This window comes from Crocodylus siamensis, chromosome 4 (genome assembly GCF_052110815.1).
Source record: "Crocodylus siamensis isolate JL-2025a chromosome 4, ASM5211081v1, whole genome shotgun sequence".
In the NCBI taxonomy this organism is placed as follows: domain Eukaryota; kingdom Metazoa; phylum Chordata; order Crocodylia; family Crocodylidae; genus Crocodylus; species Crocodylus siamensis.
In genome coordinates this window covers 92,029,790-92,050,322 of record NC_143398.1, presented here as the reverse complement: position 1 = coordinate 92,050,322, position 20,533 = coordinate 92,029,790, and the positions used below count along the sequence as shown (strand labels likewise).

The window sequence follows — 20,533 nt, the reverse complement described above, 5'->3', positions numbered from 1 at the left end:
TGACCTCCCTTGGGTATGCAGTGAAACATGAGGTGAAGTAGAATGCTTCCATTGTACCCAAGAAGTGTCACTAATCAGCATTACTGCATAGACTGGAGAATCTGATTTCAGTTACAGCATGCACTTATTAAAAGCATTTATCTTTGCTATTTTAAATATTTTATTGACTGCTAGCACGCAAATAGAAGCAATCATAATATAAAAGTAAACATTTTTTAAAAGAAAATTAATACTTGAAATTGGGAATGGGATAATGCTTTGAAGTAGCCTATTTTTCTTTGAGTATGTACTAAAAAACTGCTTACATTTAATGGAGACTTCTTTGGGTAAAGATGTACCCCTGCTAATTTAACTCATATGTGGACTTTTGGAATACATGTGTTAGAGAGGAAACGAATCTGGGCCAGAGAACATTTTGTGCCAAAATTAAGTCCAACTGAATCAGAATCTGACTCAGTGGATGGGTCTGGTTCTGCAGAAACTTGTGGACATGATTAAAGTTACCTGCAGCGTTGTGGACTCCATTTGGATCACTGTATACAATGTCACTTGAATACACGTGTTTGAAGAAAGACTCTAGGAATGGGTTTTGCCCTGTTCATTAACAGATTATCAAATCAAGCTTTTCTTTTAGATTCAGGGAGGTAGGTTTGTACACCGAGTAGCTAATTACTATATTCACTTCAATATAAGGCAGCCTTGAATATAAGATGACCCACCCCCCAATAATTAGATTCTGTATTGGGGAAAATGATCAATTTGTTATAATGCTCTAGGTATAGAATATATTTATTGGAAATTTGCCTTGAATTTGTCTCCTTCCCACTGCTAGAGCAGGGAAAATAAATCTGGGGAATCAGGTAGCCCCCCCTGCACTCCCTCCCTTTCCCCCCCACTTCTCCACCTCCTTACTGTTAGTCCCTGCTCTCTCTGAGGGCATGGAAGTAGGGGCAGTGTAAAAACACTGACTTCAAAATAAAAATACTTGTAATAATATGTATAAAATTATTATAGGTACCCATAGACTCAGAATTGATGCATTTTTGCCGTTTTCAAAACTGCTGCAAATTTTAGCACAGGTACCCCATAAACATGCTTTTAAGCAGTGTGTTTGTACCTGCTTATTAGTCCAAAGCCAAAAGACTCGTGATTTACCACATGCAGGCAGTCCTCGGGCTTGCATCACAATTGGTTCCTGAAAGCTGCGTCTTAAGTCAAAACATTGTAACTTGGAATCAATTTTCTCATAAGAAGGAATGTTATAAATGGGGGATTGGTTCCTGAACCAAGGCCTGATACCCTATTTTCACCAAAAATATCCTAGAATTTTGTACTTCATCAATTATAGATGAGTAATATAGCTACATTAATGTAGCTATATTATAAATAGCAAACACATTAATTTGGAAGGATTTCTTTGGGGTGGCTGCTGGACTTTTCTGAAGGGCTCTTGGTTGGACTTTTTGAAGGGCTCTTGGCTGGAGTCTTGGCTGCAGGTTTTTCTGGAGACTTGTCTGCTTACTTAAAGAAAGTATCCAAGGAGGTTTGGACAGATGTTCTCCAGGGAGATAAGCGACGCAGCTAACTTGTTCGTTGGTGTGGTGTCACATCAGATCAAGCGTTGTAAAATCAAAACTGATGTCATAAAATTGAAATAGGGTGTTAGTTTATAAACATTTTAAGTGTGAAACATTGTAACTCGAAACGTTGTAAGACAAGGACTGCCTGTAGTTCACTGGACTAAGCATTGTTTTAAACTGTGGTGACCTCACAGCTCAGCACCAATCAGTATGTGTATTTATTCCAGGTAACTCCCACCCCTGCCTGCCACAAAGTATCCATGTGCTAATTAGCACCACACTCATGACTGGAACCAGGTGCTTGTGTTGTGAGTTCTGGAATCCTCCAAAAATGTATATGCAGATGAGATGCAAGCACAGGTCCAGCTCCACTTCATGAAGAGTTAGGCCTTAATCATATGCAACGGTTTGAGAGAGGAGGTGACAGAGGAATTCTGGGTGAATTGTTTGGGACCCTGTCTGGTGATGCTTGCTGGACATTTAAGGCTAGTGAAGAAACAGGAATCATTGGAAATGGGAAAGAAGGCAGCTCATCTGTTGAAGTGAAGAAGAAATAAAAATGTATGCAGTGCAGGTGTGGCTGGTGAGCTCAGACTGGGGGGGCAGGTGGAGCATCCCATGGAAGGGTGGGGGGTTTGCAGCCAGCCCAGAGCAGGGTGGGGTTTGCAGCCAGCTGGGAGTGTGGAGGGGGGGACAGTTTGTAGCTGGCCGGGCACTCTGGCTGGTATAAGGGAAGTTGCACCCCCCCCCCCCCCCCGCCCGGTTGGCTGCAAACCCATCAGCCCCCTCTGCTCCCACGGGAAGCTCTACCTGCCCCACCAGTCTGAGTTTACCAGCTGCATCTGATGAGTACAGTGGCTTACCATGACTTGCAGTAGAGTTGGTGCTGAGGGGAAGTGTGTGCAGTGGGCACTACTATATATGTTGTTCAAATAGGCTGCACTAACGTGTCTCTGCAGTAGGTTCCCACCAGTTTGTCCAGTGTAGGCCATGTGTTTTATAGTCATGCAGTGTTGGCTATATTAAATCAACTTCATAAGAGGTTTCTATTGCTGAGTGCATGCTACTTTTGGTAGTAGTTTAATAATAGACAGTGTACTTAAGGAGGTTTCCTTGCTTGCAAATATAAGATATGGGACTTTTTCACATGGTGATTGGCGGGGGTGGAGGAGAACCTTGTCTTGTGTTTGGGAAAATATGGTATAGGAAGGGCTAACAGCACTGCTTCTTAATGTGGCCTGACACACTGTTATGAGACTGTTTTCAGTTACATATTATATTGTCAAACTTCAACTCTTTGGACTGAAATTTTACATGGTGGGTACCTGCTAATAGGTTTTTTTTTTTTTAATATACTGCATTTGCCTGCATTCAAGACAACTCTGAATGTAAGATGACCCCCAATAATTAGGTTTGGTACATGAACAATTTATAACAAAAAATTACAATTTTCCATGTATAATCCCCCATTAATTAGAATTTTATTGTAAACTCATCCCCTCCCATTGTTTAAGGTGAAGAAAGCAGTAGTGTGGGAGTAAGCAGTGGGGAAGGACAGTCAGCTTGCCCTCTGTTCTTTGTGTCCCTTAGTGCCTGTTTGTCTGTCTTCTCCTGTCTCTTTCCTGCCACCGTCTCCCCCGCTGCCCCCACCCCCGAGCTTGTTCCCATTGTGCCTACCCCTGCCAGTGTTTACCCTAGGCAGCAGCTCCGGCTCCAGCTGTGGCCCTGGCCAGGCAATAGTAGCAGTTCCATTTCCAGCCCTAATCCTGGAGTCTGAGCTGCAGCAGCTCCAGGTCAGTGCCAGAGCCCAAGCCCCTGCAGTTCCTATGCCACTGTGATCTTCCCCATGCTCCTGTCTTCCCAGCAATGCATGGTCTCCCCAGGGCCAGGGCAGGAGTTGGTCAGGGTTGGAGCTGTAGCCACAACAGCCATCTGGCCTGGGCTATACTCAAATTTTAAGAACAGGCTTCTTTTTTTCACTATGGGGGAAGGGGAGCAAAGATGACTCATCTTGGAGTCAAGTAAATATGGTAAATTGTATGTGTATATTATTGTAATACCACCTCAGTGTTTATCTGTTTGAAGCCTAGAGGGAAAAGCATGTTCTATCCAGGTTTAAAAAAAAATCTGATTTACCTTTTCTCTCTGGTGCCATGCCAACGTGCATGTCAGGACCTGCAACTGTTTGGGTCAGGGACTGATCCCAATTGCAACATTATTTTAATAGGAACCTGTAACCTAAGTGGGGTTAGGAGCAGGGCTTCTATCCAGGGCAGGTGAGGGGCTCCCTCCTGCTTTGGTGACTTCTAAACCTCCCCTTTGCCCAATAACCTAGCTAAGTACAGATTTGTTCCCTTGGGAGGTGTAGGGAAAGGATCTTTAAATTTCCAGGTTGGGGCAAGCCACAGGGCTCGCTCTGCATATTGCTCTGCACGTTGCTTGCTTTACGCTACAGCTCCAAAGGGAGTTGCGGAGTAAACCACATGTGCGTGGCAGTTCACGCTGTTGTTTGAATAGGGGATCAGATCCCATTATGCCATTATTCTAACGTCTGCCAGGGGACTCCATGGCTGAAAATCAGATCTGACTGCTCCATTTGCTGTTTAACATTGATAAGCATTGTTATAAAATCTGAGAATAGTTCCTGGCGTGGGATGTTTATTATTTCATGTTTGTCCCAATATTTTATTTGATACCTGAAAAAACTGTATTAGGACTACACAAAAAGTGTGGTTTCAGCACTTGTATTTATTAACAAGTTTTCCTATTCTTAAAGTCAAACTATATCTTTTTTTTCTTTCAAGGGTATGCCTGGAGGGTTATAGGTTTACTATCTCAGGTGGAGGAAGGTATGGATGGAAGTTATGAGTTGGTTTTCAAGTTTGAGTTATTGCAGGATTGGCTTAAATGGAGTAAAATGTGTGTGTGTGTGTGTATGAGAAATTATTGAGAGTAAATTTCTATTAAGCACTTGGTAAAGGAAGATAAGCTTAAAAATACTAATTTATTTGAGGAACAGTATCCCTAATTGAATTTTGTCCTTTCAAGGTTTTCCTCGTAGTGGCAGTCTAGATATAATTCCATCAAGAGAAACAGATCAAGGAAAGAATGCTGAGATGGCTAACTTTGATTTGGGACGAAATAGTTTAGGTGACATGTTTTCTCCCATTAGAGATGGTAAGTTGATCATATGGAAAATACAATAAGACAATGTGGAGATGAGTTCTTGCTTTGTCCTTCAGCATTTTTCCTGTGTCCCATGTCTCTTCCAATAAGCCAGAGAGGGATTAATGCCTTTAGTCTTGCACGTTCAACACAGGATACTAAATATTGGCATGCTTTAGAAAACAGAATTTTTTAGTAGGCAGATAGGAAAAGATTTTCATCAATGTGCTTTTAAAAATAAGAACTGCATTTTTCCATCTAGAAAGTATTAAAGGATGTCAGATGTCTACTGAAAATACTGTAGAAAAATGATCATTTTAAAAATTGCTGTTAGAGGTGGGTCTGATGCGCACAGCCCTGAACTAAGTTTTCCAAGCAGTCTGGAGTGTGAAGTCCACTTTAATTTTTAAGCTTGGTAGAATTGCACATATAAAAAATGTGAACATAATGATCAAATAGCAGGGGGCCAAGTCATCGGAGAACTGAATATCTGTGTGAAGAAAAGTTGAAGCCTGTGCTTATGGCTTACCAGTCCAAGTTCTATAAACATACGCAACAATATTAACATGGACCTGCAAATTTGTGAAATCCCTTTGAAGCTGTGAGTCTGCATGAATCCAGGCACTGTACCAAAGTAGAAGCAGGAATATGAAATACAGAAACTATTATTAATTTATATTTACTCAGTATTTATTTAAATTTAATTTTATTTGTGCTAATATTTTGTAGATGTTGTTACTTATAAAGAAAATGAAGATGTTCCAGGAAAAGGAGATGGTAAGCAGTTTTGCAGTAAATTTGTTTATAGTCTAGATTAAAAATAAATCTGGTTCTCCAAGACTTGTTATCAGTTTATTTGTATGACTGCACTGAAAGCAAATAATATACATGGCAAATATTGATATAACTGGACTTTTACAGATGTGGTATAATGCATGGACAAATTGGAGCCCTACAGGCATAATTGGTGTACCACGAATTGTCCCACCATAAATATTCTAAGAAAACGGTTCCTTTAGATAATCAGCAGTTCAGGATGTGTGTTTGCTTTCTATGCTTGTTAGTAACATTCATAAATTTATCATCAGTGCAAGCAGATTTGTTTCTCTTTCAGGTTTGGATTTTCAATCTTACCTTTCTGGTTTGGATTTCCTCCCGCAATTGAACACTGCATTTCCCATAAAAAGAAACCCTGTGGGTTCTAATGCCCCAGGGACACATAGTAGTCCATTGCATGTATTTGTTGGATCGCCGATTAAAGAAGAAGATGAACAATCAAATCAAGATGCTGAAGTTAAGAAAATAAGTCTTGGGATACAAGAATCTAGAGAATCATTCAAACAGGTACTAAACATTAATTGTCACAAGTAACCTTTATTTAGTATTTTTCTGTAGCCTTTATGATATGTTATAACTGGTTTTTTGCTGGTGGTGAATTTGCCAAACTCTTCAAGATAATTAGGGCTGTGCGAAGCTTTGCCTGCCAATTCAATTCAGAGGAGATTTGGCCCAATTTGAGGGCCAAATCTCTGAATTCAAATCGAATCGGGAGACCTGCTAGAAGTTCTGAATCGATTTGGATGCTTTGAATAGATTCGGAAAAGATTCAGAGATTTGGATCAGTTGGGGAGAGGCAGGCACAGCCCGGTGTCTGCAGGTTCCCCTGTGGCTCCTCTGGCTGTGCCTGCCTCTCCCCAGGCTGGGGGAGCTGTGGGGGAAGCCCCCATGGCTGCCCTGCCTGGCCCCAGCCTCCTGGTACAAAAAAAAAAAAGAACAAAGCCCTGCACTGACTGGCCCCAGCTCCCAGACGGCACGCAGTGCCCCTGTGCTGAGGCAGCTGCCACATGGGTGCGTGGCGAGGGGGGGTGATCACCGCTGTCCCATGCTGTGCGGGTAGGGGGGGGATTGGTTCTGCCACAAGCCCTCAGAGGCCCTAATGAGTGCTGCCGCAGCTAGTGAGTATGGCACTTTTTTTTAAGTACCAGGAGAACGGGGCCAGGCAGGGCAGCCATGGGGGCTTCCCTAGCAGTCCCCCCACCTGGGGAGGCAGCCACAGCTGGAGGACCTGTGGGAGAACCTGCAGCTACCCAGCTGTGCCTGCCTCTCCCTGGCTAATCCAAATCGCCCAATCTCTCTGAATCGGCACCAAATCTTTCAACATCGAGTCAGCCGAATTGAATGGGGATTTGATTTGGATTCGTTGATTCAAATCACTGTCCTCCGAATCTGGTGAATCCACATCGAATGCTTTCTGATTTGCACAGGCCTACAAGGTACTAAAAACGTAACTTTTAAATGTCATGTTAACCTTACAGTTTTTATTTATGCAACTTCAGAAGAGATCTAACTGTTGATCTACCTTTTTACATATCAGTTTATAATTCATTTGTTTTTTATAATCCTATGCTCTGGATATGTAATAGAAGTTTACATGCTTTTCTGTAGAAGGCTGTGGCAGTATAGAAGGCAGGATAGAGATGCATCTCAAAGATTAACCAAATCAAAGATAATATATATAGTATAAGCTTACATGTCACCAGTAAATATTCAGTATAAAGTTATACGCTAAAGTCAAACTAATCCATCAGTTGCTAAATAGTCTGGGGTAATCATTTCTTGGTTTTAAAGAGCAGTAGATTATGTCTCTTGCCTAACTCATAGTAACCAAGAAGGGGAAGAATCTCTGTATGTCTTTGTATGGCCGCTGTCTTTACTTAGAACATAAAGTCTGTTACGTAATTTCAATTCCAATGTAAAGTTAAGTTCTCAAGGCCACCCCTGAGAATATCTTGGAGGTTTTGTTTTTTTTTTGGTTTTGTTTTTTTTTAATGCTAGTGTCAAATAAATTTTATTTTATTTAAAACAAACACAACAAAAGTAATAGATCTTAAATATGAACAGTCATCAACTGTACCTGGGGAGTTGTAATTACTGCTTTTCCCCCCCTTTTTGTGTATATATAAGCTTTTAAAATTGAGTTCATCATCAAGTGCTGAGTCTGGACATTCAAACCCTCCACCAGCATCCACTGTTATCAAGACTCCTGAGGGAAATGAGAAGCTAGCAAAGACTATTCAGACACATCTAACATATGACTCGCCAGTGAATGGTATTGCCTCAACCAGTAAGTAGGTGGAATTTCTCCAGTTACACACATGGTGTTGTTTGTGACACCTGATTTGGAAACTATTGAAAGAAGAAGGAAATGGAATTGAGCACCTAGCGCTTACAAGTACTTTTCATATCCTGCTATCTGCCTGTTAGCATCGCTAGCTGCCTAAATACTTTTCTCTTTGACCCTTCGATTCCCCGTCACTTAAATGTATTTGAATGTGTTACCCATATTATTAACAGTGCACACATGTTCTATAGAACAGTACTTCTCAACCTGTGGGTCACAACCCAAAGGTGGTTCACAAGAATATACAAAAGGGCCATGAGTAAACTTTAAAAATGGATTCTCCTTTACAGGAGAAAAATGTGGGAAACCATGGCTTTTCCCTTGCAGACTGGCAGACTTCCAGCCTGCAAGAGGCTGTTTGGGCTCCATATACCCACACACACTCTGCCCGTGGCCCCACATGCTGGGAGTCTGAGGCTTGGGAGTGGAGGCAGCAAGTCAAGAGTGAGGGGTACTGGATTGGAACTGGCCATTGATGTTTACAAATGGGCCCTGGCACAAAAAAGTTTTGAGAACCACCGCTGTAGAATAACAGAAACTTTCAATTGTCCAGAATCATTCTTATACTCTTAATTTACTTACAGGTCCAAAGATAACATCAGCTGTTTCTGCTGGAGTTGCCAGTTCATTATCTGAAAAAATAGTAGACACTATTGGAAGTAATAGACCAAACGCACCCTTGACATCAATTCAAATTAATTTCATTCAAAATATGATACAGGAAACTCTGGATGATTTCAGGTACTGAAATCCAAGTACAGCCAGCTTTTTCATTGACCTTGTTTTTCAATTCGATTTTACAGTTTAAGGTAACTTTACATATAAACTCTGAATTGTTGAACAAACCATTCTGTTCTAGAGGATCAGAATTCTACTTTTTCATTTATGTTGCAATAAATGGGGTCTGAATCTTTCATTGGTCAGCAAGCTGTCTAATGGTTGTGTTTATGCATTGCCTAACATAATAGTGTCAGTGACAAACCTGTAAGCATCCATGTAATCTTTAGGGTGAGGCTTCTATTCAGGGGAGCAACCCAGAAACATAATTTATTTGCTTGGCTTGCTATCTGAATACTTTTTGGGTTAGCTGAGATCTTCAGTTGAATGAAGTTTTTAATGTGCCATGGAATCTTTTATTCTTTAATCCTAGGAATAGGAGCTTTTCTTCTGGGGATTAACCATTTTGGGATAAAGCAAGGGTGTTCAACCACTGACCTGCAGGCTAAATCCAGCCTGTGAAGCCAGGGCATCCAACCTGTGGGGCACCCCACAGTTTGGGAACCTTGGCAGTAGGGGAGCAGTGGCAATTTAATATTGCCACCCATCTCCAACTGTCAAAATAAACAAGGCACTTGTGGCCAGATTAGGCCTGAGATGCCTCCTCCCACTACCCCACCCTGCTGCTGGATTGTGGCCGGGCCGGGTCAGGCCATGCCATGCCAGTGCCATGCAGTTGGATTGGGCTCAGGAGGCCTTCTTTCTTCCCCCTCTATAGCAGCCAGATAGGGACTAGGCTGGGGCCATTGGTGCATAGCCGGGTTGGGCCTGGACTACCCCCACATATCTGGACCAGGGTCTGGCTGTGTCCTCCCCCCCCCACATAGCTGATTCAGGACTGGGCTGTTGCCACATGGCTGGATAGGAACACACCCTTCCCTTCCCTTCCCCCAGTATGTCTGGGTCAGGGCTGGGATGCTCACCACACAGTTGGAATGGGCTTGAGCCCCATCTGTTGTGAGTGCTAGACTGAGTCTTTTGGACAGATCCAGCCCATGGACAGGCTGGATACCACCCATCTAGCCTGTGAAGCAAAATGGTTGGATATCACTGGGATATTGGGTTTTTGGTACCTTAGGGTGCTTGTACATGAGGGCAGAGGCTCCTCCGATGTGCTGTAATTATAGCACGTGTGAGCAGACTCAATTTAATTAAGTCTGTTGGAGCATGGTTATTATTGCTCTCCAGCCAGCCTCCATGTTTCATGTATCAGTGTCCCCACACTTCAAAATGGTGGCAGGGGTACTTGAGCTAAAGCTTGTTTGAAGGAGATGCTCTTGGAGCTTCTCTAGTTAAGCCCCCCTCCAAGCATGTGCAAAAGTGTCCCCAGGGATCCAATGCAATTCCATACTGAAATAAATTTAAAAGCGAGTATAGATGTAGTGCAAAAGGTGAGGATTTTTGTTAGTGTTACTTCTTAATGGTTCACCTGTGTAATTTGTGTTCTTCTGAGCTCTACAGTTGGTCCAGTAAAAGAGATCATCCACAAAAATCTTTGCCTTGCTCATTTTTTCTGGCCTGTCACCGCTACAACATCAGCCAGCCCTATAGACTTCGTGGCAGTTATATCAGACCCATTATGTCTTAAGCTTTTTAGTGCTGTCTTTTTTACAATTTGTGTATGTGTAGTTTAATTTGTTGAATCTAATGAACTTATGATATCTGAAACTTTCTAAAAATTAAGTAACAGGTTAGGTGTGACCAGGACCCCATCAGTTTCTCTACTTCACTTTTGCTTTTGTGTTCTGGTGAAAACATATTGAGCTGTTGTTGTGGCTCTTTTACGTACAAGGAAGTAAGTTGTTAAGGCAATGCCTTGAGCTTTGCTCAGTCTAGATAGCTACAAAGCTATGGAATCAGTTGTTATTGACTGCAGCATTAAGAGAAATCTTACAGGAGCAGCTTTACACAAAAAGGAGTACCCAATATCGAAAATGAAGAAGACTGGTTGGCATTGATTTATTCCTGCATGTGGAGCCATTACTGAAAGTTCTTTTTGCTTCACTGAAGCAAAACATCCCAAGGCAAGCCAGAGGAATGGCTTTTTGCTTCTTGGCACAAAATATAGGAAAGTGAGCCAAAAATATATTACATTTCTTGAAATTTTAGATTTTTGTAAGTGATGGCAGACTAGATGACAATAAAAAATAGTTCCTGTACTTCACTGTCTGGTGTCATTTCCCAACTTTGTTTTTCTTTGGGGAAATTGGAAGAGTCCAGTGATTCTTCTAGTCAGAAAGCTGTCCCCCACTACCTGTCTAATTGTTTCCCCTTTCTCAATTTTAATCTTTGTTTTGACCAGTAATCATTTTTAAAGAAACTGTGCCTTCTCCATAATAGTTTTTTAAAAATGTGTTGGCTAACGTGACATGAAGTCCTATCTAAGCAAATGAAAGGTGACTTGAATGTAACCAAGACAACTGTTTGCAAAGAGCCTGGAATAGCTTAGACTGTGAACTGCACCATTTCTTTCAATGGACAGTTATTCTGATGCCAGTAAAAAAAAAAAATTATTATCATTATTTCTTTAATCCTGTGGATTGTTAACTATTTCAGGGCCAAAAATATGTAAGAAAGGGAGAGGTAGGGTTTTTAAAAACACATGGTAGCACTGACAGTGAACGTTATTGATTAGATTTAATATGCCTGAAAAGAATTTTCCCAAGGGAATTCCGGCCCTCCCCTGACCTGCTGTTCCTCCCACAATCTAGAAAGGCATTTTTATTCAAGAATGGGTTTACACTGAAATAACTACACTGGAGTAGCTGTTTTGATGCACTTACCGACATGGAACAGCTCTCAGTCAGTCCCTTTTTGTAGGTGATGGCAGTAGTCTTCCCAGAACTCCTGGTCCAATGTGATCAAACACTAGGTGCTGTTATATCAAGCCTGTATAAATAGAGTAATAGAATCATAGAGACGTGGGGCTGGAAGGGGACCTCCACAGGTCATCCAATCCAGCCCCCTTCCTGAGATTAGGATCAAAACCATCCTGTACCAATCCATAATCTAATCTCTTATTAAAAATGCAGTTACCCCAAATCTTCTAATTTCTTTTTTGTTGTTTGTTTAAAACACTCTTTAGTATGTGGCATGTTGTTGGTAAAAGCTGTATATGGCATGAGACTGAATATTTCTTTCTGTCTTGGTATTTTTGTACCTACCCCAGAAATGTTCCTTTTTATTTGCATTTAAGAGGAAAAAATGCTGTAGCTTTTGTTTTAATGTAGAGAAGATAACGTAAGAAAAGTAACTTTTTTGATTTCTTGCCAAATGTATTTTTTTAATCTTTTTTCCTCGCCCTCATCCTAGCTCCAATTTTAATGAAAATGGCTGTACTTCCACCTCAAGGAAATTCTAAGGGAGTCATGTTAGAATTTAAACTAACTAAAGAGAAACTTTTTTCTGCCTCAGATAAGTGAGTTAGCAAGGAAGGAAGGATTAGCCACCTACCAGTGGAAGTGAAAGAAATATATCTGAGTAGGAAAAGAGAGGTTATGATTTTACTGTGGAGGATGGAGACTTGGAGACAAAAGATGCTTAGCATTATTGTTTTGTATAGGAAGTGCATGCATACCTTGTTTCTGTCATTTTGGATAAGTGTGTGTGGTATGATACAGTGCCATGTAAAAATAGTTGTGCTAGCTCTGAATGAGTTGGCTTGGCTACCAAGGGCAGTATATCTGAATTAGAACGGTAGTCTGCCCAGGCTAATATAACCTACTGAACAGGGCTACTCAGCTCAGGAAGAACATCACCTAGACATGGCTTTGCTGCTTCAGATACCCAACCTGGCTTGTTCAGAACTAGCTTTGGTATATCCGTGTTGCCTTTCATAGTGCCATGTAGACATACCCCTACATTTTTATAGTACAACTTACTGGACATTTGGACATACCAAATGTTGGATACTATCTTTGTAGGTCAAACTTGAATAGTTTATGAATGGTTATATGTTGCAAGCAATAGCAGGAGTCTAAACTTGATAATGCAGGATAGTGAATTCACAATTGGCACTGACATTATGTAGATGAAAAATACTTGAGGCAGTCTTTGAGAGATTTGGTTTGAAGCTCTACTTTAGGCAGTACTCTGGTATCAGTCTCATGTCTCCATTCAGTGTGAGTTCCACACTTGAAAAGTCATGAGCATGGCTGGCAAAGGCACTGTCATCAGCACAAGCAAATTTTCATGAGCCAGTTGCAGGCAGGTCATTAATGTGCAGGTCAAAAAAGAGAGGTGCCAGTTCTGATCCCTGAAGGCCATTGGTTTGATGTCTATGAGAGTTAGTTTGGCCAGGTGGACTCTAAAGTGTTGACCACATAGTAATAGTTGAAGTAGTTAAACAAGTGACCCAATGTGGCCGCATCCCTGATTTATTTTTGCGGCAGGTGCAGGAAGAGGAGCCATTGCCGGAGGTGAGGGGAGCCAAGCAGCAGCCATACCGAGACCAGCCTCATCAAAAGCTGTGCGTGCTGGCCAGGGCTGGGCTGGGAGGCGCAGGTTGCCCTAAGCGGGGCTTGGCCTTATGTGGAGCACCACAAGGGTAGCCGTGGGCCAGATCCAATCAGTTGGTTGGGTCTGGCCCATGGGCTGTATTTTGCCAAACCCTGCTCTAGTCTCATATTTTCTGTCCATTAACTTAAGGATTAGAAGACTGGGAAGGGGAGACTGCTTTGATCCATACTTCATTGCCTATAGCTGTTCTTTGCATTAGATATTGATGGAAAAGGCTCTAGTACTTTCCTCCAAACTCCTAAGCTTTTGGTAGTTCAGCGTTTCTTGCTAAGAACTCCTGAGTGCTGAGGATTGGGGGTTATGTGGAAAGCTCTTGAACCATCATTCCATAGGATTCATTTTGTCTCCAAGTAGTAATAATTACTATAATATATAAACTTTGCTAAGGCCCAGAAATGAGAGTCTCTGGTGGCTGTGGACAGTAATCTCCCAGTACAGTTTTTGAAGCGAGAAAACCCTGGCAATAAGAAATATGCACCGAGAGTGCTCTAAGAAAAAGTAATGTTACTTATCAGTAAAAGGGATTTTCAGTTGGACTATCTGTGCTGGGTTTATGCTTACATAATCTGGAATATTCACTAGATTTGAGACAAATTTGACATGGCTTGTTGCATAATCAGTTTTCTAAACACTGGTGCAATAAGCAGGTACCGTCTCAGACTGTGGACTGATATTGAAAATCTTCTTATACTCCATTAAAGGTGAATGACTTCAGTTGAATTGAGAATCACTGTTATGCATAGTGCTGTGTGATCAACAGAGCTTAAAATTTAAATTGAATAAAAATACAATATAAATCTAAGAGAAACCTGTAATGTGCAGATGAAAATACCAAATGTATTTTATTGACCTTCCCTGTCCTATAATCAACAAAGAGACAAGGGTTTAAATGTTCTATATTGCTCTTAAATGCCTTTCTTTTCCCCAAGGGTTTAAAAAGTGACATATCACAGCAGCTGGTCTGCTGAAATTGGATGATGTGAACAGATACAGGCCATATTGAATTATTTCATAACTCTGGTGTTTCTGCACCAATTAGGAAAGGGGACAGTAAGAGTCCCCACTTTTGTTTCTATGATATCCTATGGTCGTGAGGATCAAGTGGAGCAGCTTATGTACTTTGGAATGAGAAGAGAATTAGTCTTTGTGAAATTGACAATGAAGATAAGGTATAATTTGGGTTTTTTATTTGTCTCCCCAGAGAAGCATGCCACCGAGACATTGTGAATTTGCAAGTGGAGATGATCAAACAGTTTCATGTGCAGTTAGTAAGTACAAGCAGCAATGTAAATTGGTATTTAGATGATAGTTTTTGTGTAGTAATGAAGTGTGGCATTCACTTTATTGTCAAAACTCAAAAACAAGCATATTCCTTTGCATCCTAAATAAAGAAATGTACCAGAGAAATGAATGGGAAGACACCTGAATATTAGTTTGTGTTGATCTTTCTCAGGCTGAACAAACCTTAGATATTGAAATCTAATAAGCTATTAAAAGATGAATTAAGTTAACTAATTATTTTTTGATAAATGGGACACCAAAGAGAAACTGACTAGCATTGGTTTCTCCTTTCACTCTCCTTCTACTTCTCTGGCTGTGCTTTGTGCTAATGGAAGCAGATCTATTTTTGTGTTCTCAGCTGGTGCTGACTGCACAGTGTAATGCAAAACACTTGTGTGGGGGATATCCCACCTACATACTGTCTTAAAACAAAATCAGTGTTGTTTGCCTTTGCATTATGCTTTTTTTAATTGCTTCTTACCATGTCTATATTCCCATGGAAGAGAAATACTGGCCTGTGGCTTAGGAATACAATTTAAGCTCATAAACTACTATAATATAAACAACAAATAACCACCTCCTTTTTATTTAGGTCACCTAGCCTGAACTTTGACATTCACAGACCACTAGTTTGGCTCTTTTGCCATGATCAGATAGGTGAAAACAAGCCCTGGATCTAACAACTCCTGGCTAAAAGGGTCCCAGGCATTCCCCACCCACACACTTCTACTTACCATTTCAACTCCCAAAATATGCTGGTGAGGTTGCACCAGGGGCATCTCTGCCTGTTCTCAGACCTTAGTCTCTGATGTGGTTGAGAATAGCCTCTGGGGGCAATCACAAAGCACCTTTGCCAGCGTATTTGGAGCATGCATGTGGGGGTGGCTGGATGGGGTGTGCTTGGAGTTAAGGTGGCTTGAACAGGCTGTCACCTCAGTGAAGACATGCCCAAAGTAATGTTTCTCCTCATTAATGAAAGAGGAAGAAAAAACTAAAAAGGACTTGTTTTTTCTTTCACCTTTTTTCCTGGTGTTTTCTGCTGCAGTTTGGAGGAACTAACCTGTTTAATGGCTCTGTATTATCTGTTAAGTTTGCCAGTTAGACTGGGATCTTTCAAGTGGGAGGAAGGAGGATTGGAGTGAAGCAAGCGATTGTCTTTTGCCATCAGTGTGTCCTTTTTAATTTGGGGTTCATGGGCAAAAAGAAACAAACTTCCAGACCAAAGGAGGGAGAATCTGTACGTGATCAGGCATGAAGTTGTCATACAAGAACATGGTGGACGCATTCATACTGCTTTATACTGGAGCAGAATTGAGAGAGAATTAACAATCAAAATATGGGGGCATTTTGATTGTTAGAGTGTCCAAGTATATGGTGGTGTTCTGAGGTGCTGGCATAACCATGAGGAGTTTGTAATCTTAGGCAACATCTAACTAATAGATCTGTTTGGGTATACCTCGGCCTTTTGTGGAGTCCCATTTTACATCAATAGGTCTCTACACGGGTATAGTGAATTGCAAGAGTGGGGTCGTTATACAGTTGTGGATCCAATAAGTGAAAGCCAAAAACAGATGAGAGGGGAGAAGGGAGAGACGATAATGATCATATTTAATAAGGATTGATAGGCCCTCCAGCAGGAGTTTTCTTTAACAATCATTACAGTATTTAATCATATATGCATCAGTGATTTATTGCTGGGAATTGTGATTTATATACACTGATAGGTATCCTTGAACCAGGCTCTGGTTTAATTCAAAATGTAACTAAAAACAACTAAGATTTCAGATGTAGATGTTCCACAAAGATGTGAAGGAGACTTGGTCAGCAGTTTGTGGGGGGTTTTTTGAGAAGTTGAACAGTGGTGAGGAGTTGGTGGGTCAAATAGAAGAAATAACTTGCAGTTGAATGTTTCGTACTTCTCAGGCCCTGCACAGATGATGTATTTTGAAGCACTCTAAGTGACTTTGAAGTGCTCCAAACAGTCAGAGTGCAGATGTGCACAGCTGAAGAAGCAATTAAAAATGGCTGAAGTGCTTCAAAAATGACCTGCAGAAAGTGAGGAACATGTTTGAAGTGCCTCCTGAAATGTTTGTATCAGTGTTCTAGCATCCCATAATACTCTGTTCTATCCTCATCCCATTGCTATCCTTGGAACTTCTGGGGACTGAGAGGTGTTCAGGGATTCCTGTTCTCCAGCACCCTGGAGAGCACCCTCTCCCATGCTGTCACAGTTATGTTGAAATATTCTGGGGTAGAGGGGGGAAAGGACTTGGAGAGCTTCAAATTCAGGAGTGTCATCATTTGTTTCAGTGTGTAAGTACTTTCAAAGTTGAAATAACTTACAGAGCCTTAAAGATTTCGCTCCTTGGTTGATTAAAAAAAATCTAATCTGTATTGCATTTTTATGACAGATGAAGAATATATTCACTTTCTAAAGTGAAACAAAGGCAAACTTTGTTTTAATGTGCACTAGTGCATAATGAATTCAAGAGGGAAATATTGTATAGTAGCATTAAAATTTCATACTAGTGACTTATCAAATGCTTAACTTTTTAAAGGGAAAAACAGTATATTACCACCTTGTCATCATTAAATGAATTTTCAGAAGAGTTAAAGGGAAAATGCTTTGAGTAAACATTGGAAAGGAAATGGTAGCTGATGATGATGGCGAATGTTTGTTTTTCTTTTTCCTCCCCTCCTCTAGAATGAAATGCATGCCTTACTTGAAAGATACTCTGTAAATGAAAGTCTGGTAGCTGAAATTGAGAGACTACGAGAGGAAAATAAAAGACTGAGGACTCACTTCTGAAAGGTCTATACAAAGTTAATTTTGTTGGTATGAGCATAATATATTTGGTATATTAGCCTATTGAGAGATCATCTTTCCAACACGGAAGTAGCATATGAAGATCTATTTTTGTTTGCTTGAATTCAGAAAAAATACTTCCTTTTAAATAAATATTGTATGATGCAAAACCTGACTAAAGTATTTAATAGATCAATCTGCAGTAATAACAGCTGTAGAGAGTGTTCTTCTATCTTCATGGTAACAAGGCTTTACATCTATTGTCTAACTGGAAAGCTAACTTAATTATTTTAGCAGAGCTTTAGCTATACATGAAGTGCCTTTTTATAAACTAAAGGAAACAGGACAAATGTATTTTCCGTAAGAAAGATTTATATATACATACTGTCAGATGTGTTCAATGACATTACTTTACATTCTTGTCAGTAATGGTCTTCAGTGTTAAATATTGTTGTGAAAGGGAGAACCCTGTCCACAATATGACATTGAGTTTTGCTTCTAAGTAGCTGGAAAATACAAGATCTCTGATACTAATTATTTTAATACAAAATATTATCTAGAAATTGCAAACTTGTAACTTCCCATACTGACTAAAACTGGGTTTCATTCATAGAAATAATAAGTAATGTAATGTTATTCTCCTTCTTATTGTTGTGAAAAGCATGATAAAAGCATTCTGATGCTTGTTGTGAAAAGTTTTTGTATTTCTGTCACCTGCCTTTTGTTTTTTAATAGTATTTAAGTTGCAGGGTGAGATTTTGTTACAATTCTAGCTATTTCAGATCTCCTCAAAGGAAGGAGGCCTTCCTCTTTTGCATATTTACATAATTTAATGACATACTGAATAATTTACCCAGTTTCACTGAATGCAACTCTCATAGGCTTTGACATTTTGTAAGGAAATAGTCAACTGTTAATACTACTATAATGTTGTCATCATAGCCGGGATTGGACTGTAGCTATATCTACCCCATACTTTTTATCATTTATCACTCATTGTATAATGTATTACCACTATATGTATGTACTGATATTTTCAGTGGTACCACTGTTGTAACTTACTTTTGACAGTGCTGAATACCAAATCAATATTGGTGTCTTAACTGAAAGTTGATGTGAACTTGTCGCTTCAGTACTGGCTGTTGTCCAGTAGCAGAGTGCTGTTGGTCCTGCTGTTGCAGTCTTACTGAGGCAAAGTACCTAGAGTGATAATCTGGCTCTGCTGATATCAGTTGGAGTTGTTATTGATTTGAACGAGGCACAGTTTTACCTGCAGGGGAAACTTTGCCTCTGCAAGATGTGCAAAATTAGGCATCTGCCACAAGTGCTTTTTACAGTCAGTTTTTCTGGAGATCTGTTTCACCCTTGTCTCTTGTTCCCTTGTCCTCACCCTTCCCTCTGGGCACTTGGCTCATTTGAAATGTCATCCATTATTTCAATACAAAAGAAGATGCTTGAAAACACCTCAAGTACATTAGTTACAAAATCCAATGTTTACATCCATTCTGGCCTTTCTCTGAAAATGAGAAGGCCATAACAAAAAGTTTAGTGTGTTACTTGCATTGTCTTGAATTTGTTTTTATAATTGAAGATATGTATTTGTTCACCATCTTTAACACAATTTCTAACAGGGAGATACTCCTGTATTTTTTTACAAGGTTAACTAACTATTTTTCTTATAAAAACATCAGAATCATTGTATAATCTTGAAAAGTATGCATAGAACTCGAATATTGTCTTGCAGTTTTATTGCTACTGTTCATATGAGCTTTTTAAAAAGTCTTTCTATATTGTACAGAATTTTTCATAGTGAAAGGAAATGGAATAAATTTAAACTTATTTTTAGTAATTTAATGCAAATAATGTACATACATCTTTTGTAAGTTGTTAGGAAGCTTAGACTTTAACTGATACTTGCATTATTACACACTCAAGAAGGTGATTTAAAAGTAGGGTACACCTTCCATAGTTTTATAGCACACTTTGCTGTGAATCCACGTAGAATCCAAACATATACAGACCTTTAGGTTAGTTACCAAACACTTACTCAAGATGGCCCAAAAATATCAGGGAATTTTGGTCTGCAGATGTTAAGACTTCTGCGTTTTGATCAGAAATCTGTGTGGCTCCCCCTGCCCCCCCCCCCCACCTCCTAGACAAAGGTTATTGTAGCAAGACTGTTTAAAAAAAGGTTTGGGTTTTTTGTTTTGAGGCTTGTTTCCTTTTCTCAGGTTTACTATGGCACTGGTGGATGGTGGAGATACCCCAGCAGTGTGAGCACCGTGAGATGAGGGGGTGTGGTTTATCTTGTATGCAAGTCTGAACTGTATTTTTAAAATAAAGTGTGTATTTCAACTTTTCTGAACAAAACAGTTGTGATCATTCATGTGTACAATGACGCAGCAGTATGGGAGTCAAATCATCTAATGCTAAATGAAAAAAGCTAGAGATGGGCCACATGTTTTGGAAAACTCTCAGCTTGAGGGAACTTGTAGACCCTGGCACTAACTACCTCTAGTTTTGAATCTGGGACTGTGGCAGCTACTGCAGATGTTGCTGTTTTATCATGAACATTTGCTTTGTACCATATGGTTCTGGAATAAACAATGGATCTCCAAGTTTGAAATGGATACAGTTATGATGGGGCTAATGTCTAATTCTAAAAGTTATTTTCAAATGCATGTTTTGAGATGCAGAGTGCATGTTCTTTTCTATCCTCCCTTTTTTTGTTACTGTTGAGTCTCAGATCTGGAGCCCTGCTCCCTATTCTACAACCACATATTGTTATTCCTCTTCTGGAAAAAAAACACCATTTATGTACTTTTTTTTTTTCTACAGAAACACATAATTGTACCTAAATCTGTCTGGGAATATACCATGTATGCAAGATAAGATTACATCCTGGAATATAATACATACCTTGCTTCTGAAAGGCAGAACGAAGGAAAAAAGATCTTTTTTCTTATAGTAAATCACTGCATAGCAGCTGCTAGGGAGCTAAGCCTGCTTATAGTTCTGCCCCTCGTGGATCACTGCAGATTTTACTTTGTGTTTTCTCCAGAAAACACAGAACCTGCTTTTACTCTACATTTCACATATACTCCCATTTTCTAGCAGCTGGTTTTTTTGGTGGGGTAGGGAAGAAGGCATATGTTTCATGTGAGAAACGTGGTGCATTCTGGAATAGAATAAAACTATCTATGCACTGCCTCAAATGTTGTTACA

General features: G+C 40.1%; 1 protein-coding gene across 1 annotated transcript in view; it reads left to right on the top strand.

The window, feature by feature from the left end:
- The window catches only part of NEDD1 (NEDD1 gamma-tubulin ring complex targeting factor), a 43,370-nt gene extending 23,692 nt beyond the window's left edge, over positions 1-19,678 (top strand). Inside the window, exons 9-15 of the mRNA XM_090042867.1 lie at positions 4,629-4,757; positions 5,475-5,522; positions 5,860-6,089; positions 7,710-7,869; positions 8,511-8,667; positions 14,423-14,489; positions 17,207-19,678. Of these exons, the coding sequence (XP_089898993.1) occupies positions 4,629-4,757; positions 5,475-5,522; positions 5,860-6,089; positions 7,710-7,869; positions 8,511-8,667; positions 14,423-14,489; positions 17,207-17,311 (896 nt within the window). The 3' untranslated portion in view covers positions 17,312-19,678. The remainder of the gene's footprint in view (positions 1-4,628; positions 4,758-5,474; positions 5,523-5,859; positions 6,090-7,709; positions 7,870-8,510; positions 8,668-14,422; positions 14,490-17,206) is intronic.
- Positions 19,679-20,533: the final 855 nt, after the last annotated feature.